The sequence below is a fragment of the Vipera berus genome (genome assembly GCF_964194415.1).
Source record: "Vipera berus genome assembly, chromosome: 2".
Taxonomy (NCBI): domain Eukaryota; kingdom Metazoa; phylum Chordata; class Lepidosauria; order Squamata; family Viperidae; genus Vipera; species Vipera berus.
The window spans coordinates 147,336,685-147,361,477 of NC_138203.1; the positions used below are offsets into that span (position 1 = coordinate 147,336,685).

Here is a 24,793-nt window from a genome sequence, read left to right on the forward strand (position 1 = left end):
GCACTTGGCCCTTGGGATTCTAACTGTAAGTTAAATTTTACTCTATAAAATATGTGCTCTGCCGGTATAGCTAAAACTTTATTTGCTGCACTAGTTCCTTATTCTGAAAAGGCAACTTACACTTTCTGAAATGGCTTGCACCTTAAAAAATAACAGCTGCTGAAGCAAGACTACCGGAAGAAAACATGCAACGTCACTAGAAGGCACCTGTAACTTATTTCCAGCTGTTTGGTGAGAAGGGTGGGTCAGAATGAACAAATCAACATCCTTTATGGCTTGCAAAACAAACAATAAAGCATTTCCAAAGCTAGCAAATGAAATCACAGCTTTAATTGAGGGATCAAATTCCCAAACAGATTGATACAGTCAAATCATTTCAATTCTGACTAAATAATTTCACCTCATATCAACATAGATGCCGCATCATAAATTATAAGCTTGATGAATTAATTATTGACCCAAGTGGAATAGTAATTTTGTTTTGAACTAAGATAAAAATGAATTCTGAAAACCTATCTGAAAGCTATCACATTACATAAGAACAAACATTAAAATGATATATTTACCATCTCTAGTTTATCTGCTTTGAGGCGAACTGAGGGATTGAGGGAAATCTTCCTTTGTGGTCCATAATCAATTCTCCAGGAGGGGCTAACAGCTATGAGAAAACAGGTTGCATATTAATTGGAAATCTAATTGGATTTTTTTTCTGCTGAAGGATATGTTCTAAACTCCTGCTGTTCAAACAACCCAGCTAATCACTTGAATGCCAAATGTTGATTATTTTTTCCCTTTAAATATTAAGCAAGATGCTATTAAAATGGAAACTTACAGATCCTGTTAAGCCCCTTTATATTTACCCACCAAGAAATGAAGAGGGATGGGAAACACAATCACACATACCTGGGGCTTAATTGACAAAGACACAGTAGAATAAAAAGGTACTCTTTAAACAGTAAAGGTCATATTATGATAGAAACACATAGATTGTACCTGTGAAACATTTTTTAACAAGACACAGGAGACAGATCGGTTGTGAATATACTTATGAAAATCATCCTTATGGCAATTATTTTGTTGTAGAAAAAACTCTCTTGGCAAATCACTTTTTCCCCCCAAAATCACAATAACCTCATGATGCAAGGCTTCTCAAACTGATAAGTCTCAAAATACTATATGTTGGATTATAATTTCCACCCAGCATCAGCACTGACATGACATAAGGAGGGCCTCTATTATGTATTAAATTATTCTTCCCAATACAGATCTGGAGTAACACAGCATCTGGGAAACTTGCAACCTTAAGTAATTTGCACCCTTGTTCTTTCCATCACTAAACAAGAGCCAGAGATCTGCTTCAAGCTTTCCAAAGATTGAGATATGATCCAAGGAGACTCAATGTTCCTCTTTTGAATTAGCTGTATCACAAACTGTCCTTAAACTTTTCTTTGTTTTAAAATAGGTGGTCACACTAGGAGAGGAGGGAGCTATTGTTCAAAAAACAGTTCTCAGAAATAACTTGGGCATTTACCGTATATATACTGTCATTTCAACTTCTAAAACGGATAATTTTTTACAGGGACATTGGTGAAGATAGATAGATGGATAGATAAGTAGATGGATGGATGGACGGATAGACAGACAGATAGATCACTATCTGTATTGGCTGGAAACACATGAAAGAGGCCTTCATCCTGCCTTATGTTGTTGTTAGTTGCGAAGTCGTGTCCGACCCATCGCGACCCTATGGACAATGTTCCTCCAGGCCTTCCTGTCCTCTACCATCTTCTGGAGTCCATCTAGGCTCACACCTACTGCTTCAGTGACTCCATCCAGCCACCTCATTCTCTGTCGTCCCCTTCTTCTATTGCCCTCAATCTTTCCCAGCATTAGGCTCTTCTCCAGTGAGTCCTTCCTCCTCATTAGGTGGCCAAAGTAATTGAGTTTTAGCTTCAGGATCTGGCCTTCTAAAGAGCAGTCAGGGTTGATCTCCTCTAGGACTGACCGGTTTGATCGCCTTGCAGTCCAAGGGACTCGCAGGAGTCTTCTCCAGCACCATAGTTCAAAGGCCTCAATTCTTTGGCGCTCAGCCTTTCTGATGGTCCAACTTTCACTGCCATACATTGCAACTGGGAAGACCATAGCCTTGACTATACGCACTTTTGTTGGCAGGGTGATGTCTCTGCTTTTTAGTGTGCTGTCTAGATTTGCCATGGCTTTCCTCCCGAGGAGCAAGCGTCTTTTAATTTCTTGGCTACAGTCCCCATCTGCAGTGATCTTGGAGCCCAGGAAAATAAAATCTGTCACTACCTCCATTTCTTCCCCATCTATTTGCCAGGAGTTGAGAGGGCCGGATGCCATGATCTTGGTTTTCTTAATGTTTAGTTTCAACCCAAGTTTTGCACTCTCCTTCTTCACCTGCAACAAGAGACTCTTTAGTTCTTCTTCACTTTCTGCCATTAGAGTGGTATCATCTGCATATCTTAGGTTGTTGATGTTTCTTCCGGCAATCTTAATTCCAACATTTGATTCATCTAGCCCTGCCTTTCTCATGATGTGCTCTGCATATAAGTTAAATAGGCAAGGCGACAGTATACAGCCTTGCCGGACTCCTTTCCCAATTTTGAACCAATCAGTGGTTCCGTGTCCAGTTCTCACTGTTGCTTCTTGGCCCGCATATAGATTTCTCAAGAGACAAATAAGATGGTCTGGTATGCCCATCTCTTTAAGGACTTGCCAGAGTTTGTTATGATCCACACAATCAAAGGCTTTAGCATAGTCAATGAAGCAGAAGTAGATGTTTTTCTGGAACTCTCTAGCTTTCTCCATGATCCAGCGTATGTTAGCAATTTGATCTCTAGTTCCTCTGCCTCTTCGAAATCCTGCCTGTACTTCTGGTAGTTCTCGATCCACATACTGCTGGAGTCTAGCTTGTAGAATTTTAAGCATAACTTTACTAGCATGAGAAATGAGTGCAATGGTGCGATAGTTTGAACATTCTTTGGCACTGCCTTTCTTTGGAATTGGAATGTAAACTGATCTTTTCCAATCCTGTGGCCACTGTTGAGTTTTCCAAATTTGCTGGCAAATTGAGTGTAGCACTTTTACTGCATCGTCTTTTAAGATTTTGAATAGCTCAGCTGGAATACTGTCACCTCCACTAGCTTTGTTGTTGCTCAGCTTTTCTAAGGCCCACTTCACTTCACATTCTAGGATGTCTGGCTCGAGGTCAGTGACCACCTCATTGTGATTATCAGGGACGTTAAGCTCATTCTTGTATAGTTCTTCTGTGTAATTTTGCCACCTCTTCTTAATCTCTTCTGCCTCTGTTAGGTCCCTGCCATTTTGGTCCTTTATCATGCCCATTTTTGCATGAAACGTTCCTTTCATCTCTCCAATTTTCTTGAAAAGATCTCTGGTCCTCCCTATTCTATTGTTTTCTTCTATTTCTTTGCATTGTTCATTTAAGAAGGCATTCTTATCTCTTCTAGCTATTCTTTGGAATTCTGCATTTAATTGGGCGTATCTTTCAACTCCCAGAATTCCTCAGCCAGCATGCCTGGCTGAGGAATTCTGGGAGTTAAAGTCCACAAGTCATAAAAGGGCCAAGTTTGAAGACCCCTGGCCTAAATCTTTGCAGCTTCCTTGGTGTAACGTAAGTTTGTATTGTATCCTAAAATTTACAACTAGAATCTCTCAGTTTAAGTGCCACACAATAGCTACACTGTACGAGCAAATGTTACAAACAAGGACAATCAACCTTTATTCAGTTGTCACACTGAAAAAAAAGATGCCTCAACAATTCATTCCAGTTTTTCATTTACATTGTCAAAGAAAAGGCCCACCTACTGTTTTTTTTAAAGAAAAGGAAACGAATTACATATTACTCATGTGAAAAGTAGTAACAACAAAGAGAGGGTGAACAAATAAGTAAGCATTTACCCCCAGCTGATACATCAATGGAACTGTTGTCTGTAAAAAAAGCAGAAAATTGTTCTCCTTTCTTGAATCCAGTTTTCATCTGTGAAAGAAAAACATAAAAATTGAGAAGTACTATTTACCAAAGTAGGTTGGGTCCCAGACTAAATACTGATGTCAAGTTTTTTTTAACCAAATTATTAGTCTATTATGGAGAAAAATGTGTTTACATTTTGGTGAACACCCAACAAGTTTACTTATTAAGGTGTGCCAAATAATACTTTTAGCATAGTAATCTTAGTCTATAAAGATTAGCAGAAACTTTCCGTAGTATTAATTCTCCCTCTCAAGCAGGATTAGAACAAATGGGTATTTCTGCAAATGCTTTTTATCTAAAATTATGATGTGGCCCCAAAGGAGCAGACTAAGTGTAGAGCAGACATGTCAAACTCACGACGTCACATGACGTCGCACAACGTATCTGGACGGTTTTGCCATTGCCGGCAATGGGGTGGGTGCGGCTTCCGGATGACGCATCCGGCCCGTGGGCCAACAGTTTGACACCCCTGGTGTAGAGCAAACTACAAACAACTTTATCAGAAGCCTGTGTCAATCAGTGATACTCAAGTCAATGAAATCAAGAATCACAAAAAAGAGAGGAGTGTTCCATTAGACATAGGAGCAAGCATAAGTATCTCAGGATTTATAACATGGTAGTTTTCACTGAGGGACCCTAGTTAAAGAACCCATCAACCTGTCAGATTCTATGGTGAAAAACATTTTCAATCAATTTACTGTATGATACTGACTCTTCTATTGCTTTTCGAATCTGAGCTAGTTTGTATAATTTTTACCTTGGTTGTTTCACACACAGAATGCGCAAGTGATATTTTTGAGTACCACTGATCCAAAACAGCACTGAGTATAATTCATTTCCACCCCTCCCCCGAGTAAATATGTTCATATAGAACTCAACATTAAGCAAGCTACAACTTGCCAGATGAAGGCATTTCAAAGTAAATCTGTAGCACCCAAAATTTCATTGTTTCATGAAATTTCTTAACAAGCTAGAAATTATTAATGCCTTTAAAAATAAACAGTGTTCTACATTATTTATACAAATTTTATTAAAACTGCATGCTGGTGTTTCAGAAACACTGAAGGCAGAATGTCTCAAATAAAGCTTTAAAAAAATCTGTACAATATCCTTTCTGCTTTCTCCCTACTTCTGTTCTTTCCTCTGGTGCTGGAGTTTATGCATATGATTGTATATTTATTTAATCAACAAAGATGATCAGGGGACTGGAGGCTAAAACCTATAAGGAATGGTTGCTGGAATTGGGAATTACGTCTAGTTTAATGGAGAAGGACGAGGGGTGACATGATAGCAGTGTTCCAATATCTCAGGGGCTGCCACAAAGAAGAGGGAGTCAAGCTATTCTCCAAAGCACCTGAAGGCAGGACAAGAAGCAACGGATGGAAACTAACCAAAGAGAGAAGCAACCCTGAACTAAGGAGAAACATCCTGACAGTTAGAACAATTAAATCAGGGGAACAACCTGCCTCCAGAAGCTGTGAATGCTGCAACACTGGAAGTTTTTAAGAAGAGACTGGACAGCTATTTGTCTGAATGGTATTGGGTTTCCTGCCTGAGCAGGGGGTTGGACTAGATGACCTCCAAGGTCCCTTCCATTTATTATTATTATTGATCATCGCAGTCAGCCAGATGTTCAGACTGGATTTGGCATTTCTGTCTACCTATCGAGTCTTTACCAAGGACCTGGGATAGGCAGATGTGGATGTTTGATGGTATTATAGATATCGTCGCAGGATGGAAGCAGTTCCTAGTAAGGCCACCTTTTGCAATTTTATTATTGTTGTTGTTGTTGTTGTTGTTGTTATACAATCATATGCGTAGATTCCAACAATTCAATTGGGCTCAATTCCTGGATTTTGGATTCTAACTGGAATTCTAGTCTAATCTAGGGGAAGGCCCTTCTCAGTCAGTACCAAAAAGAAATGCAAAACTCAAAATCAACCACTCAGTGGAACAAAACATTATTCTGTAGGTCTGGGCAAAATCATGAACCAAATGGCCGTGCATCTACACAGAAGTAGGAACCGTTTTTGAAGTAGTCACATGAATCCTATGGTTGATGCAACTACTTTATCATTTGAAAGAGGGTTGTTTTGTATAGGACAGGGGTCAGCAACCTGAAACAGTGAAAGAGCCACTCAGAACCGGTTCCCTCACAAAAGGAAAAACTGGGAGCCGCAAAAAAATGTGTGCGCATGTGCATACATGCGCGCATGTGCAGAACAGGGTTTGACTGAAGAGTGGAGCCAAGGCGAGATATGTACCTACCCTGCATATTTGAATTGATTGGTTGAACTTTTTTAGTCCCACTTTTTTTTTGGACTGCACATGGCAGAAGACTCGGAGCCGCAGGAGATGGCTGAAAGAGCCACATGTGGCTCCGGAGCCGCGGGTTGCAGACCTGTGGTATAGGAACATGGTCTTGCAAAGACTCTTTTTTGAAAGTTTTGCTTAACCACATTATTCTGCCTGTTGAAATTTCTCTGAGGGATGCAGCATGCTTTGAGTTGAGTTTTTATTTCAAAGAGAAGCATGATTTTTCTGCACTACTTGTTTTCCAGGAGGCCTTGATGCAGTCATATTCTATTCATAGATATGTTTCTCCATAAAGAAAGTATGCTGATAGTGGAAAAACTAGCCCACATCTCCTAGGACATATACTCCCCCTTAGGCTATTTCAAAATCTTTCTTCTGCAAACATCTGTCTAGAGGAGAAGGGCTATCTAATTTAAAAGCAGATATAGACAATCAATTATTCTGAATACTAATTATCTTCTCAGACTAAGGCTGCTTCCTATAGCTTAAGAATAGATGAAAATGATTTTTCCTCAAAGGAAAGAGTGATGTTTTTCAGAGATTTACTTCTTTTCATAAAGCAAATTAAAGTGGGTAAATATGAACCCACTTTGTGCAGAAAAATTCAAGCTGCCGCTTTGTTCATCCAAAGCAGTCTTCTCCAGCTGGTGCCCTGTGATATGCTCATGTAATATCCAAGAAATATGATAAAAAATCATGCCCGCTGGGAGACGAAAGGCAACATATACAGAGGGCATAAGGTTGGAGAGAGCCAAGCCAACTAGAACAAGTTATTTCTGTGAGTTGTGCCACGTACAAGCCAGGAGTTCAAAGAAAGTATTTGTGGTAATACTAATTAGTAGACAATCAGATGCTTTAAGTTGAAGATGTATAATTTACCTAGCTTATTAGGCAATTGATAGTCATACTCTCCTCAGCAATAGCACTGGCCATCTATAGAATTTCTTTACATTGAAAGCTTTACGCGTAAGGAAAAAAAAGAGTACAACAGAAGTAGCAATCGGATGAAACTAAACATGACACCCAGTCCAGGCAATAATAAGCATGAAGAGCTTGCTCTTAACTAGCTTAATTTCTCTTTGATTACTTAATTTCTGTTTTTCTTGTTTCTTCTTTGCAAAAGGTATGCGTGATTATTTTAGCAAGCATAATTTTAAATTGCAAATTGCCTTAAAAGTGCTGGAAAGTAGACAGAAAATCAATAAACAGTGGATGTTTGCAAATAAATTGCTTATGTACCGTATATACTTGAGTATAAGCCGACTCGAGTATAAGCCGAGACCCCCAATTTCACCCCCAAAAACTGGAAAAAGTTATTGACTCGAGTATAAGCCGATCCGCCGTTCTGCAAGCCTCTGCCGCCAGCAGAGGCTCGATCCGCCATTTTGCAAGCCTGAATACACAGGAATACCCTGTGTGGCCGCGGCTCTCGGGGAAGCCCTGGCTGTCCGCTTCCTCGCTCCACGCTGCCATTCGGGGCCCGCGCGTTACCCGGGCAAATCGCGGCGCCCAGCAGGCGAGGAAACACGCCCGCTCCAGTCGCCCCCCCTTCCCTCAGGAGACGCGAAGCAAGTGACCGCCCGGAGCTTACCGAGGACTTGCGCGCGGCCGAGGCTTCGGTGCTTCCAGGATCGCGCGCACCTCCCCAAACCTCCCCAAAGGTCGGCAGGTCTCCGTTCCTCCTGCCGACCTTTGGGGAGGTTTGGGCGCCTCCCCAAACCTCCCCAAACGTCGGCAGGTCTCCGTTCCTCCTGCCGACCTTTGGGGAGGTTTGGGCGCCTCCCCAAACCTCCCCAAACCTCGGCAGGTCTCCGTTCCTCCTGCCGACCTTTGGGGAGGTTTGGGCGCCTCCCCAAACCTCCCCAAACCTCGGCAGGTCTCCGTTCCTCCTGCCGACCTTTGGGGAGGTTTGGGCGCCTCCCCAAACCTCCCCAAACCTCGGCAGGTCTCCGTTCCTCCTGCCGACCTTTGGGGAGGTTTGGGCGCCTCCCCAAACCTCCCCAAACCTCGGCAGGTCTCCGTTCCTCCTGCCGACCTTTGGGGAGGTTTGGGCGCCTCCCCAAACCTCCCCAAACTTCGGCAGGTCTCGGACGGCGGTGGCTTGGGAGAGGTGCGGGCGATCCCGGAAGCACCAAAGCCTCGGCCGCGCACAAGTCCTCGGTAAGTTTTTTTGTTGACTGGAGTATAAGCCGAAGTGGAATTTTTCAGCCCAAAAAGTGGGCTGAAAAATTCGGCTTATACTCAAGTATATACGGTAATAGTTATGCCTCATTCATAAAATTTTAAAGGGAGTCCAAACTTGGGTTACCTTGGATCAGTAATCCCACCTTCTTTTCTTATGACTTTGTTGATTTTTTTCCCCCAGTTAACCATTAGCGATAAAAGAGTCATTGGGAGTTGAATGGTGTTATGTTTAAAAATAATTGAAAAAATGGCTTCCATTTAGAACAGCGGTCCCCAAGCTTTCTGGCTTTGCGGACCGGTGGCAGCGGGGTGAGGGGACAGTTTCGTGCACTCGCCCACCGCTTGCACGGCCCAGTTCCCAAGTGGTGGGTGGAGGGGATAGTGTGCCACATGCGCAAATGTAGTTTCGTGCGCTCACGTGCTCACCCGGAAAACCTAAAAAGAATTGTCTTTAAAGTCTTGCCGAGGAATTGTCTCATGCAAATAAATGCTCATTTATCACTATATATTTGGAAATATTTGGGTACGGCCTGGCAGAAGACAATAGTCACCTCTAAATTCATAAAAACAATCAGTACATAAACAACATTGCAAGAAATCTGATTTTTTTTTATTACAGTAGGTTGTGGCCATGTATTTTGCAAAATCAAACTGTAAAGTTCTCTTTGAAATGAAGTCAGCTCCTGGTGACTCCATGGCTATGGCTCAGCAGATTGCTTGGCACTGCCATCCTCCAAGATTTTTAAAATTATTGTTCCTTGATTAGTTTACAGCCTTGTTTCCCAATGAATTCTCATTAAAGTACTAAGTCTCCGTGCTCAGGTGTTTGAGATCAGCCAGGATCTATTAGGTGCTGCTTCAGTAAAATTATCCACCTAAAGCAGAGCAACTTTTTAAGGAAAGCAAAAATCTGACAAATGAAACTTGCCATATTAAGGACAGACTTCTCGGCAGCAACATTCTCATTAGAAGACAATGTTGGACTGGGTAGATCATTCTGTAGTGCACATCTCTCTGAACTTAGCAGATTGGAGAATGGATGCATACTTTCCACTTCATCAGGACTAGAATCATGTCGAATGAAAGTTATCTCCCAAGAGGTATTTGATCTAAATGAACGAAAAAGGAACGAAATATTTTTTTTGTTGCTTTCTAGCCATTCAGAAAGCAAATTCAGTAAAATTAAAATTTATTACATTGTTTTTACTGGCTTTTAATATGAGAGATGAGTACAGGTAGTCCTTGATTTACAACAGTTCATTTAGTGACCATTCGAAGTTACAACACCAATGGAAAAAATGACTTAAGTTATGACCATTTTTCACACTTATGACCGTTACAGCATCCCCATGGTCACGTGATCAAAATTTAGATGTTTGAGCAACTGAGTCACATTTATGAACACTTGTAATGTCCCAAGGTCCCGTGATCCCCTTTTACAACCTTCTGACAAGCAAAGTCAATGAGGAAGCCAGATTCACTTAACTGGGTTACTAACTTAACAGCTGCAATGATTCATTTAATAACTGTGGCAAGAAGAGTTGTAAAATGAGGCAAAACTCACTTAACAAATTTCTCACACAGTAACATAAATTCTGGGCTCTGTTATAGTCGTAAGTCGAGGACTACCTGTATTTTAGTTGTGAAGACCTTAATTTTTTTAACATTCTGTGACTTAGGCACAGTGTTTAGGAAAAATAAGACAACTCATGAGGTAGGATCAAAATAAGTTCTGCACAATTCAATGAAGACCCCAATGAAGTCCATTCATTGCGGCCCGGCCCAGTGCTTTGGATCAGCTAGCAGGCGCTTTGTGCGGTGTGGATGTCTCCCACCCTCCCCAGAATGGCGGCAGCAGCCTGGCGGCCCGAAGATCGGCCGCAGACCAGCCCAGCGCCTTGGTCCAGCTGGTGGGCGCCGTTTTGCGGCGTGGAGATATTCCTTCCCCTCCGGAATGGCAGCAGTGGCCGCGGATTATGGCGGCCCGAAGATCGGCCGCGGCTGCGTTTTAACGCCCGGTTGGAGGTTGGAGCAGAGCACAGTTTTTTTTTCCACGGTGGCCCCCCTTTCCACAGCAGAAGTAGCGAGGTGACAACAGTGGCCTGAAGTTTCGGCTGTGGACGTGGTCTCGGAATTATAGCTGTGGTGTTTTGACCCGGGTCCTTTCTGCTCATCTGCTTATCTTTAATTTTATGCTGATTATTTGGATATGGTTTATGCCCCTGCTCCTGTGACTTCCCTACTGATAGTCCGGAATGGACCTGGGACCTGACCGAGGTGAGAGGGCGGTTCTGGATTGGTCATCAACCACCCCACTGGTGTGAAAGACCAGTTGGGGTAGGTTTATCCCAGTAGCCTGTACTCTGTCCACCCCAGGTTGGATGCCCAGCTGTAGTGAGAGGGTGGTTGGGCTTTCTTTGCCTGGTTCCGACTCAGGTGAGAGCGGAGCCGGATTGGTGGACCTGAGGTACTCTCCGGACTCAATATCAATGTCATCTTGATATTTGTTAATACCATCTGACTACCCATTTGTTAACAACTGCCCTATGTGGATATTTTTTATAATTATATGGCTCGTTTGCGCTACTCCAGTGCTGACCTGTATGCCCTCAGGAGGGCACCTCCCTCCTGGTTATGACCTGCCGCCTTTTCCTCCAATCCCATTAAGGATGGGCCCAATTGTTGGGACCCCGAGAGGTGGTTGGGCATAGATAGGGGCCTCTGGTGGAGATATATTAAGAGGCCCCTAATATGTTTTCTAGCCGGCTGTTTTAAAGGGTTAGGGAGGGGGGGAATGGTAGGGTTGGGAGGGAATTGGGGTGTACCCCACCAAGCGGTCGTCAGTCCGGGCCTGAAATGGTTCCCGGCGAGATGGGGTTGGGGTCTCCTGGTTTCCCTGGCACTGGGGTGGGGTTTCAAATCCCCACGACGATTGGGAACGGCAGCAGGCGGTTACACGGAGGGCCATATCAACACCTGGGATCACGCCCCCGCTGTCTTCAAGCGGTGGTGTGCTCCGACCCTCTGGTTGGTACCCATCTATCCGGGGGTGAGAGGGATCAGGCCCCTGAGCTCAGGCTGGTGTACTTTAATGCCAGATCCGTTGTGAACAAGGCTCCCCTCATCCGTGATTTGATCGAGGAGGAACACGCGGATCTGGCATGCATTACAGAAACCTGGTTGGGCTCAGAGGGAGGTGTCCCTCTGACTGAGCTTTGCCCTCCAGGTTTCTGTGTGTTACATCGGCCACGGGCTCAAGGCAGGGGCGGTGGGGTGGCGGTAGTTATACGGGAGACCTTATGTCCGCGGGAGACCACTATTGTACAGATAGGTGGGAGTGAATCCCTCCTCCTGAAGTGTGGCCCTGGGGCTCAGTTGGGCTTGTTGCTAACATACCTGGCACCCAGCTGTGTAGCAACGGCCCTGCCCGAGCTTCTCGACACCCTCTCAGGGTTGACGGTTGAGTTTCCCAGACTTATAGTTCTGGGCGACTTTAACCTGCCTTCTCTGGGAGGGTCGTCTGAGTTGGCCCGGGAGTTCATGGCCTCCATGACAGCCATGGACCTGACCCAAGTAATTCAGGGTCCGACTCATGGGGGAGGACACACTCTCGACCTAGTTTTCTTATCTGGGCAGTGGTTTAATGATCTGGGAGGGGGCTCGCCAACTATTGTCCCCGTCATGGTCCGATCATCACCTCCTGCCGTTGGTCTTCCACTATGCCACCCCCCGCTGCTGGGCTGCGGAACCGACCAGGTGGTTCCGCCCCAGGCGCCTAATGGATACGGAATGGTTCCAGATGGCGCTTGGGTCTATACCTATCCCACTCGCTCACAGCCCGGCCGATGCCTTGGTGGATGCCTGGGAAAGGGCTGCCACCGAGGCGCTCGACCGTGTTGTACCCTTGCGACCCCTGACCCGGCGCAGATCCCGGTGGGCTCCATGGTTTTCTGTAGAGCTTCGGGAGATGAAGCATTGGAGACGAGGTCTAGAGAACTGTTGGAGATCCAGCCGGTCTGAGTCTGACTGATTGCAGTTAAGAACCTTTACGAGGTCTTATCTCGCGGCGATGAGGACAGCGAAGTCTAATTACTTCGCTGCCCTCATCGCATCCGCAGATAATCGCCCGGCCGCCCTCTTTAGGGTGACTCGCTCCCTCCTTAATCAGGAGGTGAGGGAGGAGCCCTTGCAGGGGCGGGCCGAGGAGTTTAGCTATCATCTGACGGACAAAATTGCTCAGATTCGAGCCAGTTTGAATTCTGACTGGGCAGAGACTGACGGGGAGGAATCGAGCGGTCTAGAGAATGTTACCTGGAGTGAATTCGATCCTGTGACCCCAGATGAGGTGGACAGGATCATGAGGAGACTGAGTTCTGCCACGTGTTTATTGGACCCGTGCCCCTCCTGGCTGGTATATGCAGCCCGGGAGAAGACACGAGGCTGGTTCCAGGCAGTAATAACTGCTTCTTTGAGGGAGGGTACCTTCCCTGCCACCTTGAAGGAGGCGGTGGTGAGGCCCCTCCTCAAGAAGCCTGCCCTGGACCCGGCTATTTTGAACAACTATCGTCCGGTCTCCAACCTTCGCTTTCTTGCAAAGGTGGTTGAGAGCATGGTGGCACTTCAGCTCCCCCTGTTCCTGGAGGAAACTGATTATCTGGACCCGTACCAATCGGGTTTCAGGCCCGGGTACAGCACGGAGACGGCATTGGTTGCGCTGGTGAATGATCTCTGCCGGGCTCGGGACAGGGGTTGTTCCTCTGTCCTAGTCCTATTAGACCTCTCAGCGGCTTTTGATACCATCGACCATGGTATCCTACTGCGGCGTCTCAGGGGGTTGGGAGTGGGGGGCACTGTTTTACAGTGGTTCTCCTCCTACCTCCTGGGCCGCTCGCAGTCGGTGTTGACGGGAGGGCAGAGGTCTGCCCCGAGGCCTCTCGTTTGTGGAGTTCCTCAAGGGTCGGTCCTCTCTCCCCTCTTGTTCAACATCTATATGAAGCCGCTGGGTGAGCTCATTCGTGGTTTCGGGGTGGGGTATCATCAGTATGCTGATGATACCCAGCTTTTTCTTTCCACCCCGAACCAATTCAATGATGCCCTTGACGTGATGTCCCGTTGCCTGGAGGCGGTCCGGGTTTGGATGGGGAGAAACAGGCTTCGTCTCAATCCTGCCAAGACTGAGTGGCTGTGCATACCGGCATCTCAGACTAACCAATCTTTTCCATCGTTAACTATGGGGGGGTGAGGTGTTACCCCCCGTTGATAGGGCCCGCAACTTGGGTGTCCTCCTGGATTCACGGCTCAGTTTAGAAGATCACATAGGAGCCGTGGCCAGGGGGGCTTTTGCCCAGGTTCGCCTGGTGCGCCAGTTACGGCCCTATCTGGACCGAGATGCCCTACGCACAGTCACCCATGCGCTCGTGACCTCCCGGCTAGACTACTGCAATGCTCTCTACATAGGGCTGCCCCTGAGGACCACTCAAAGGCTTCAGCTGGTGCAGAATGCAGCTGCGAGAGTTGTGATGGGAGTCTCCCGATACTCCCATGTAACACCTCTTCTCCGCGAGCTGCATTGGCTTCCAGTTGCCCTCCGGGTGAGATTCAAGGTGCTGGTGATGACCTATAAAGCCCTAAATGGCATGGGCCCGGATTATCTGAGGGAGCACCTGCTGCCAGCATCAATTTCCCATTGTCCTGTGCGCTCCCACAGGGAGGGCCTCCTCAGGGTACCGCCGGTCAAGGATTGCCGACAGGCGATCCCCAGGGGGAGGGCGTTCTCTGTGGGCGCGCCTGCCCTATGGAATCAACTGCCAACGGAACTCCGGACTGCCCCCGACCTTCGTTCATTTCGCCGGGACCTAAAAATCTGGCTCTTTGAGCTATCTGGCCTGGACTGAGGGGTTTAATGTTTTAAATTGTGATTTTAATTTTTTGCGGCTAGACTTAATTTAATTTTATTTTAATTTTATATTGTATTGTTTTTAAATTTTGCCTTGTAAACCGCCCTGAGTCCTTTGGGAGTAGGCCGGTATATAAACCGAATAAATAAATAAATAAATAAATAAATAAACTTTAATTTCCTATGATTAATTACAAAACTATCACACCCACACACATTTTCAAAAGCACCTGTCCAAAACTCTTTTTGACAATTTTAAGAGCTAAATACATAAATATAATTTGAAAATGAATGTTCAGATGCTTGGTTTTATAACAAATGGTTACCTCGGCTGTGTTCGGTTGATTAGATTTCTTGCTTCTTCGTAGCTGATTCCAATCAATGATTCCCCATTAACAGATACAAGCTGGTCACCAGGTCTCAATCGACCATCCTAACAAGAATAATGAGGAGAGGGTTTCACGCCGATTTTTGCAATCAGTTCACACAGCTTAATGAAAACTTCTGTAAATCTATTAACTGCGAAGGGAAACTTAAGTTGCCAGTCAGATTGAAGAAGAGTGAAAGGGCAGGGGAGGGCTGCTAAATACAACTCATGTTGCTTTAACAGCCAGTTTTTAATATTTTTCTCTGTTCCATGCTCACATTCCCAAAGCATTCACTTTTAATTCATTCACCCTGGGTGGGTCTTCCCAATAAACAGTGGCACAGAGACCTTAACAGCAAGCCATGTAAGAAAGAGAGTGAGCCAGTTTGGTTAGAGGTTTAAGTGGTGGCCTGGAAAACAGGAGACTGAGTTCTAATTCTACCTTAGGCGTGAAACCTGAAGATTACTTTCACCCCACCCCATCCCACAGGCTTGTTGTTGTAGGGAAAATAGGAGATAGGAAGGAGTATTATGTATATTTACCACTTTAAGTTACTTATAAAGCAGGGATTCCCCAACCTTTTTGGTTCCATGGACTGGTGGCAGTGGCTTTGGTGGTGGTGGTGGTAGGTTTGCACACAACCTAAATCCAGTGCCTGCACAAATGAAGCTTTGTGCGCTCACCCACTGCTTGGGTGGCCCAGTTCCCAACGGGCCGCAGCCCGGGGTTCAGAGACTCCTGTTATAAAGTAATACTGTAAAGATGGGATAAAAATCTAATAAATAATATAACATGCTCTCTGGAAGTAAAGTAGCAAATATGTTTTTGAAAAGCAATTCATATAATGAAACTACTATTGTGTTTCATCTCTGAGCAAATGGGACTTGTCCAAATAAGCCCACTGCCCCCTCCGAAAGCTTAGCTGTGTTACAATATACTAACATATGCAGGAAAAGAGAACGATAGCAAAATTATATTTCCCCCTAAAGGATGTAATGGAGTCTCCCTTCTACTGATCCGAATGCATTAATTCTGCAGTATGCTTGACTACTCCTAAAAGAACATAAACTCTTTACTTTACTCCCCCCTGAAGTGTATTCTCCACCCAAATAAAAGATAGGAGAAATAACTCTCATCTGTCTCTGGCACTGAAGGTGACTCATGGAAAGGTGTTTGAGGAAATCTTTCATATTGCATATGTTTCTGAAAAAAAATATGTACTCCATAGTATGTCTCGTTCTTTTAGAATCAGTTGTTTTGTCTACTGAATTAATAGGAAGCAATATTCTTATTCTCTGTAACACCAGACATTCAAAATACTGTTAGTTTGTCTTGAATAAGAAGCAGACTGTATTTGGTCTGGTGTGGGATAAGTAAGGATACACAAGTGATACCAGCTTCTTGCTTTATGCCTTTAGAGAAGAAAATGACATTAGAAACTCACCAAAGCTCAGAATAATGTTCTGTATAGGCTTTCTCCATGCTTTCTAATCTATCAAGCATAGCTGGGGACCTCCTACAAATAATGTCCAAAGGGCTTTTCATAAAAGATGGTGGGGCATTTTAAGGGAAAATTAATATAAATCTCTTGGGGAACTGATTTGCTATTATTATTATTTTTTTATTAAAAAGTTTTAGAATACATTTTATCTTTAACAAACAACAAAAAAAAGGAAGAAGAAAAAAAAACCCCACCCCTCTTCCCTCCCACCCTCCCCACCCCCCCTCCCTTCCCCCTCCCCCCCCACTTCCCAGAGCAGAATACAGGGTATAAAAATACAAACAATCATAATCTAGCTTACGCAAACAATCCTGAACTATATAGACTATCGAACTTTAACTCATATAGATAAACTCCAAACATATATATATACATCATATCAATAATTATTCAAAAACAAGATAATACTTTTCAATCTACCCAATAAAACAATCCCAAATAAAACAATTTATATCAATTGTCTAAAGCTGTTCTTCTTCCCAACTAAACTTTAAATTCATATTATCCTGATATATTATACAAATTAAAATACCATAGATTACTTCCAAACTTAAAATTTTTTTATATAATCACATCATTCTTATATTCTTATATTCTATTACCTACTCCAATATTGCCCATAAGAGTTTTAAAAATTAATTTCAATCACACATAAAACAATTTATACCAGTTTTATAAAATTATTCTTCTATCCAACTAAACTTTAACATACTAAAACCAAGTTTATACAACCTTTCTTTCTCCTAATGTATTATACTACTTAAAATACCATACATTACCTTCCAGGCTTAAAACTTTCCATCCAAATAACAAAGCATAACCTACAGAATATCAATAAACACTACTACAAATCTTCCCAATTAAATTTTCATAATCATCTTAAAACTAAAGCAACACAAAATATTATATAATTATTTTATAAGGGTGAAAAATGAATCCCCAAATACTTAATCCTTCTAGCATCCTTATTACATTATTATCTCTTGCAATTATGCAACTAAATCCTCAGGTTTTTCTTCCAGAAGCAGCACACCTCTTCCAATTTCTGGCCTTCTCCCGTGGTGATGAAATTTGACCCACTCCTGTAGCTTTCACATCTGTCTGCGTTAACGCTTCAACATCTTGTGGATTCTCTCTGGAATGTTGAGGCTCTCTGTCACCTTTTTTCTTTGTAGACTCCAAAGACGGTACGGGGACTGCTTTTAAAACATTACTGTAAAAGTCACGTGCCTGAATCACCGTGGTAAAACAATGCCTCGTACCTTCATAAGTCACCACCATACCCTCTGGTATTTGCCATCTAAACTTAATATCACGTCGTCTCAATTCTTGTGTCAGAAAAGCAAATTCCTTCCTTTTTCTTAAAATTCTTGCAGGAATCTCTTTTAAAATCAAAATTTTTTGCTCATCCATTACAAAATCAATATTATAGGAGGCCTGGATAACTTCATTTCTAATCTTTCTCTTTGTAAAATAAACCACCACATCTCTGGGTAATTTCCTTTGTCTTGCAATCCACGAATTAACACGGAAGATTTTATCTATATCTTCCATTATTTCATCTGCTGGTCGCTCCAACACCCCTTCCAAAACCTCAGAAACCATTTTCATCAAATTTTCCTTAGGATTTTCTTTTAGGCCTCTGATTCTCAAAGCAAACTCCATCTGAGAATACTGTGTCGAAATCAAATCATAATCCATTTTCTCTATCACATTTTCAGTTTCTGTCATTTTGGCTTCCATTCTAATATCATTTTGAACAAGATCTTCCACTCTTTCATCCAAAATCTCAATGCTTTTAGCCATATTTAACATTACAGATGTGATGTCTGCTCTCATTTCTGCTAATTTCTCTGTAAACTTCTCCTCCAACTTTTTCTCCATTATCTCAACAAATTGTTGCATTTGCTTTTCCATAGTCTTTTGCAGCAAACTCTGCAAATCTTTTACTGTAAAAGCTGATACAGATTTAGATGCAGAGGACAATGAAGACTGCTGCCTCAGGGCAGGAACTTTAGAAGATATAGCCGCCATTATCACCCTCTATTGTTAACTACGCACTTTCACTTGCAGATTCAGCAAAGTCCATTGAGTTAAAGATCAAAACATCATCTTCACCAAAATCTCCTGCATCGCTCTGCCTGCGTCCTTGTTCTCAAAAGCTCTTCCTTGCTAGCAGGGATGGTTGCGAACGCCCTGTTCTGCTCCAAAAAACCCAGAGCAGAGACGCCTCGCAGTCCGGAGCATGCCCAGGCTTCGGGGGGGCTCAATCCTTCCGCCACCAAAACTCTAAGTTCTGGTGGCCCCGGAGAGCTCTACCCCTACCTGGACGCTCACCCCCTCCTCTTCTCCCGAGGTGGGGGCTTCCGAGCTGCCGAACAGCTGATCGATGCTGTTTTCGGCGGCCCTACGGAGCCGCGAGGCTGACAGCCAAGAAATGGCTGCCTCCGGCATCGCCTTGCCATCCGGAAGCCGATTTGCTATTATTATTAATTTTACCTGAATAGCAGCTCTGAGAGATCTGGGGTTAAGGTTACATTAAACTACATATGTTAATTTTGTTACAGAATTAAGCCACAGATACGCAATAAGTTTCTGTGCTAGTTAATCCAACCCTGAGCTTGATTAATTTATTATCAAAGGGATGAGAATAAAAGCTCTGCTGTCAATGACTACCACAGACATACTTCAGTGAACAAATTGATTAGAAAGATACAAATATGATGTACTGGCTTTTATATCAATAAATTCAGGAAGTTTTCACCAGCCTTCGGTTAAGGATCTGAAGTTAAAATCAAACTGAGGAAGGCTGATTTACTGCTGGCTATTTCTCAGGGGAGTGCCAGAAGAATTTTTTTTTATATCAGCAAGGTACTATGTTGATAATCTGGGCTTTCTGTCTTAAATGAGATTCTATGTTGTATGCATGCAGCAATAAGACGTTACAAAAGAAATAAAGGAAAGAGTAAGATACCTAGAAAAAGGAATAACAGGAGTTGTGGGACTGTCAGTATGAAATGCTTGGAATAAAGGTTCACAGAAAACAATGCAATGCCTACAATAAACCACCATTACTATTTTAACATTATTTCCTCTAATAACATTCTGGATTTATATCTTCAGCTACAGTATTATTGAGCCCTTGCATTTGGATGGTTCTTTAAGATTCCTTTTGATTAGCCTTCTACTGCTTTAATAACATAGCATTCTCAATTCTCTAGATATGTTGGGACTGCAACTTCCTGAATTTCTAACTAGCCTGGAAACTGCGATTGAATGTACCAAGTTGGAGAAGGCATGGTGCATGATGATACAAGCAACAATGGTGACCTCTTGTGGCAGTGACTGCAAATAGCATATTCTCCATTTGAATGTAAGAAATTAAACCTACTGTACCATTTGCAGACAACAAGGCACATGAAAACAGATTATAGGAAATTCAGCCCGAAACATATGGGGTACACTAGGTTGCCTAATTCTGGCACAAACACTGAACCTGACTGATAGAAAAGATCATTATCTTAATGTATTGAGAGAAAAATATATCCAGAGAGTTCTGCTTGAAGAGAGATCTGCAAATATTGAAAATGGGGATTAATTTATCAACAGCTGTCTATATTCTTCCTATAATAATGTGTAAATTAAGCATATGTCAAATGAAACTCTTAAGTTCGGTCTAAATCACTCATAATAAGTTCATGAGTTATTTTGGCAATAACGTGGAAGCGCTTTTGTCACTGCTTTCTTCCTTGATGTCTTTCCACTCCCCAGTCTAGCCCACAATTCTAAAATTACCTGACAATCTCTCATCCAAGAATTATGCAGGGCTGACCCTGCTTAGCTTTCAAGTAGAGACAAGATCAGCCTAGTGTTATCACCTGTGCTCATTTTAACGAGACATTTCAGGTGCTTGAATGTTATCCAGATGATACAGAGAAATCAGTACCCTCAATATCAAAGTTAAGGAAAATTCAAAGCACTGATAAATAGCATCTCGTATTGGATGAAACTTTAAAATATGAAGTGCAATGGACCAAGAAACCTGAAAGCATCAAAGCAAACAGCACTTCACTGCTAAAATCTCTGCACTGAAGATGACTCTGTACTGACAGCTGACTGATCCAGTTCCGAGATCAGGGGTCTTCAAACTTGGTCCTTTTATGACTTGTGGACTTCAACTCCCAGAATTCTGCGAATTCAAGTCCACAAGTCATAAAAGGACCAAGTTTGAAGAGCCCTGTCCTAGATCAACCCAGTCTATACTCCAGCTTCGATACATTCTTGTCCTGAATATTTGTCAGAACATCTAACATCAGAAGGTGTTCACAGGATATTGTCAAAGTTATCAAGATGTTGACCAGGATAGTGAGAATGAAGCTATGCCCATTTTTATTTGAGGAAGGCAAAATTCAGAGGGATCTAGCAATAGATTTGCTGCTCCTTTAAATTAGACAGTCATCTTAATTCTGAAAGGGTTCTAAGACTTAGGCAGACACCAATCAATGGCACCCGTGTCCTCCTTGGGTCGCAGAGAAAAGTAGAGAAAGAAAAAGCCTCTTTTGCCTTCTGTACCTTATGACAGTCACCTCCAGGAATAACTGCCAGAATATATACCAAGGGCCCTTCATTCTTGTCGATGCCTCCTACAATCTGCAGGCCCAGACCTGTTTCCTTGGAAACACTGATAATCTGAAATATGCTGTCACTAGAGAAAAAAGAAACAAAGTTAGTTAGCTTTAAAAGGTCAGTGACTGGAAACTGAGCACAAACACAAAGAACACCTTGCAGAAAAATATTTCGTTTTTCTCATAGCCGTGCACTGATGCCTGCTATGCTTAGGCATATTAAGCAGGCGATCCATTTCTCCCAACCCGCCACCTCCTTCTAAAATGGAACTAAGGACAGGGAAGTTGAATCAAGGAATCCTGTTCAAAATGGAAACTTTGGCGTAGGGTCTCTTGTACAATTCTGTTTCTGTAAAGAATATTTTTTCACAGTGGGCTAGGAAAGAATCTACTACTCTATGTCTTTGGAATGTGGCAAGTGAATATGCCATATACATGTTTTAAATAAAAAAATAAAAATAAAAACTTAAACTTAGTTTTTTTACTCTGGGTCCTACAATTTCCTATATCTGGAAGATTTCTCTTCCCTCCCCCCCTTCACTTCATGAAATTTAAGGGTAAAGAAAAAAGATTAAAAAGTGGTACGAACAGAAAGGAAGGTATCAAAAGACATTTATCCAAAATTGCCTCCTCTCCGTTATAATATGCTGTGTTTCAGACAAGGCAATTGTATAACCAAAACCCATGCCAGAACGCAATCTGTTTCTAGGCTGTAGATGAGCAGACAGAACTTGAGGTTGCCTGGGCAAAATCACTTGGTCTGTCCTACCCTTATTTAACAACGTTGCCATCTGCCAGGACTCAATGCCTGGCCTCATGTGGAATCAGGCAAACTAGCATTTTATTTTTTTACCTCAGGCAATGCCGATCTCTACACATCTAAAAGCTGAGCTTTATCAATCTGCATAGAACTTGAAAGTTTAATGGTGAGCCAAGACCAGGGAAAGGAGGCATTTTATATATTTCTGGCACCAACTCTGAACCAGACTAATGAAAAAGATCATTTTCTTAATGTACTGAGAAAAAAATAAAATAGCCAGAGAGTTCTGCTTGCAGAGAGTTCTGCCAATTTTGAAAATGGGGATTAATTTATCAACAGCTGTCTATATTCTTACTGTAATAATAGGTAAATTCAACATATGTCAAGTTAAACTCTTAAGTTTGGTTTGACTCATAACAAGTTCATGAGTTATCTTGGCAATAACATGGAAGTGTTTTTGTCACTGCTTTCTTCCTTTCTTCTACACACCTAAAAGCTGAGCCTTATAAATCTGCATTGAACTTGAAGTTTAATGGTGAACCAAGACCAGGGAAAACAGGCATTTTATATATTTCTCTGTAAATTCAGTGATAGCATACCAAGACATTAGGAAAATGAATTGTGGTTCATAATATAAGCATAACGAGACCTGAGAGTAAACCAGAAGCTAGGAAACAGACAATAGAGAAAAATAAGGTTTGGACCCAGGAACCTAAGGATCAGGAGCAGGGATACAAGATTTTTGGATAGTGTTTCTTTAAATTTATATACCATATAAATTTATATATGACTGTGAATTCAACTTCTGCCTTAGCCATGAAAGCCAACTGGGTGACTTTGGGTCAGTCACTCTCCCTCAGCCCATCCCACCCCACCAGGTGGTTGTTGTGGAGAAAATAGGGAGGAGGAAGGCATGTGAAATGTTTGCTGCCATAAGTTATTCGTAAAAATAATAAATGCAACATAAAAATAAAATAAAAACTGGATCATGGGGGCAATTCTGTTTGAGTGCTGGAAGGCATCCATTTCCAACCAGGCTGCTTTAAGACGCTGTCCCCACAGCATGGCAGTCATGGAGGCCAATATGTCTACAGATACCATCTTTGGAACCCAGTAGGGTTCCTGCTGTTGGGTGATCTTTGCTTCATAATTTCAGAAATGCATGTGTCCAGGATCAGTAACTATGACACAAAATGTGCAGGCTGGGTGGCCTTGCTGTGGACTCCTGGATATGTGTCTGCTTGCCACCGAACAAAGCTGGGAGTTTTACTTGGGCCCATGAAAGAAAAGCACAGTTGCTAAGCAACAGTGACATCATTACTTCTTTTCCTGGTTTTGAAAAATGGGGACAAGGGAAGTTTTTCTTCATCTGCAAAAGATTATGGGTGGGAGTTCCCAGCCTGGAAGCTATGGTGCCTCTCAGCCCTCAGAATCTACTCAGAGAATGACAGGGGGAGGGGGGTGGTGGCTTATTTTTAAAAAAGGGGAAAAAGCAAATGAAGAAAGGCCTTGGGAAAGTTCTAGGGGCTCAAGTTTAAAGGATTTGGAGCAGGTCACAGGAAAAGCCTGACAGTACTGGATGGAAAGATATCTATGGAGATTCACAATCATCCAAGTCATGGTTGTCCCAAAGGTGCTTTTTCCAAAAGGCAACTGGACCTCCTTGGTTTTGTTTTCTTTAAAAAACATTTCCCTTCTCATTCAAGAAGCTTCCTCAATTCTGCCGAATGGATGAAAAAGATTGCCTCTCAAACGACATATGACCAGATTCCTATGCCTCCTTAAAAAAAAAACCACAAAAAAACACGAGACCATTTAAAAAAAATAATTGGGAGCAAACTACAGAAAATGGCAGCAGAACCTGACTATGACGTTTTTCATAGTTAATTGGCTTTCCATGCAGAGAAAAAGCATATAAAACAAAAAATTGAAACCCATGCCTCTTTGAGGACCTTCTGTCAGTACTGACAGCTCACAACCTTAGATTAAAAGGAAGGCTTTGGAAATGATAATGATCCTACGCTTTAAGCCCAGCATCCTGTCTTTTCCACAAATTCTCCATGAAAAACAAACTTTGCATAGTTACTTTGTGGTGGCTTGAAGGGAAGTTATCGCCGCAGGCCTCCCTGGGAGGTTTGTCACAGTGTCCTTTGGATGAAATAGTGGAGGACTCACTGAAGATGCCTCTGAAGAAAAGCTATCAGCACCTTTTATGGGAAGATTAAAAAAAGAATCACAGAAACAAAATGAGTATCTTCTGCAACAATCAACTGCTCAGTACCACAAAGATTACTCCCTGTTGTACAAATCTTCTATTATTTTAAAGTAGGGGTGAAGAATGGGGTCCAATCCAAAGGTCACAATGTCCTGTTAGGAGCATCTTAACTGAGTTCCCTGACATCAAGGATGGGAAGAGACTGGCAATTCCAGGGCCAAATATAACCCCAAACATCTTTTATAGCAGGGGTGTCCAACCTTCTGGACTTCAACTTCCAGAATTCCCAAGCCAGCATAAATAGCTGGCTGGGGAATTCTGGGAGTTGAAGTCCACAGAACTTAAAGTTGCCAAGGTTAAATAGCCCTGTTTTACAGCCTCAGGAACAACCTCCAACTCTAATTCTCCCAATTTGGAAGCATACAGGTGAAACTCGAAAAATTAGAATATGGTGCAAAAGTTCATTTATTTCAGTAATGCAACTTAAAAGGGGAAACTAATATATGAGATAGACTCATTATATGCAAAGCAAGATAGTTCAAGCCGTGATTTGTCATAATTGTGATGATTATGGCTTACAGCTCATGAAAACCCCAAATTACTGAAATAAATGAACTTTTGCATGATATTCTAATTTTTCGAGTTTCACCTGTAATTACTTACCTTTTAAACGGAAATATTTAGAAATTGGAGTCTAAGTGCTAAAGTTGAATTAAGAAAACAAAGCTCACTCTGTCAATTAAAAGAAAGTGAAGCACCACATTCCCCCTTCTCAACCATTTGTATAATTTGTCACTCCCTTCCCCTTCTCTCCCTTCACTTATGCCACTATACAGTCCATTTCTGCCTGAGCCTTTTGTTTGTTTCCATCATTTATTTCCGATTACTTAGAAAGGCTGATACTTGCACACAG

The 24,793-nt window shown here is 42.6% G+C and overlaps 1 protein-coding gene across 1 annotated transcript in view; it reads right to left on the reverse strand.

Moving 5' to 3' along the window:
• STXBP4 (syntaxin binding protein 4) overlaps window positions 1-24,793 on the reverse strand; it is a gene marked incomplete at its 5' end in the record, with an annotated part of 127,607 nt that overhangs the window by 82,074 nt on the left and 20,740 nt on the right. The window contains 6 exons of the mRNA XM_081317266.1: window positions 567-658; window positions 3,943-4,021; window positions 9,444-9,624; window positions 14,738-14,844; window positions 20,853-20,985; window positions 23,752-23,872. Of these exons, the coding sequence (XP_081173392.1) occupies window positions 567-658; window positions 3,943-4,021; window positions 9,444-9,624; window positions 14,738-14,844; window positions 20,853-20,985; window positions 23,752-23,872 (713 nt within the window). The remainder of the gene's footprint in view (window positions 1-566; window positions 659-3,942; window positions 4,022-9,443; window positions 9,625-14,737; window positions 14,845-20,852; window positions 20,986-23,751; window positions 23,873-24,793) is intronic.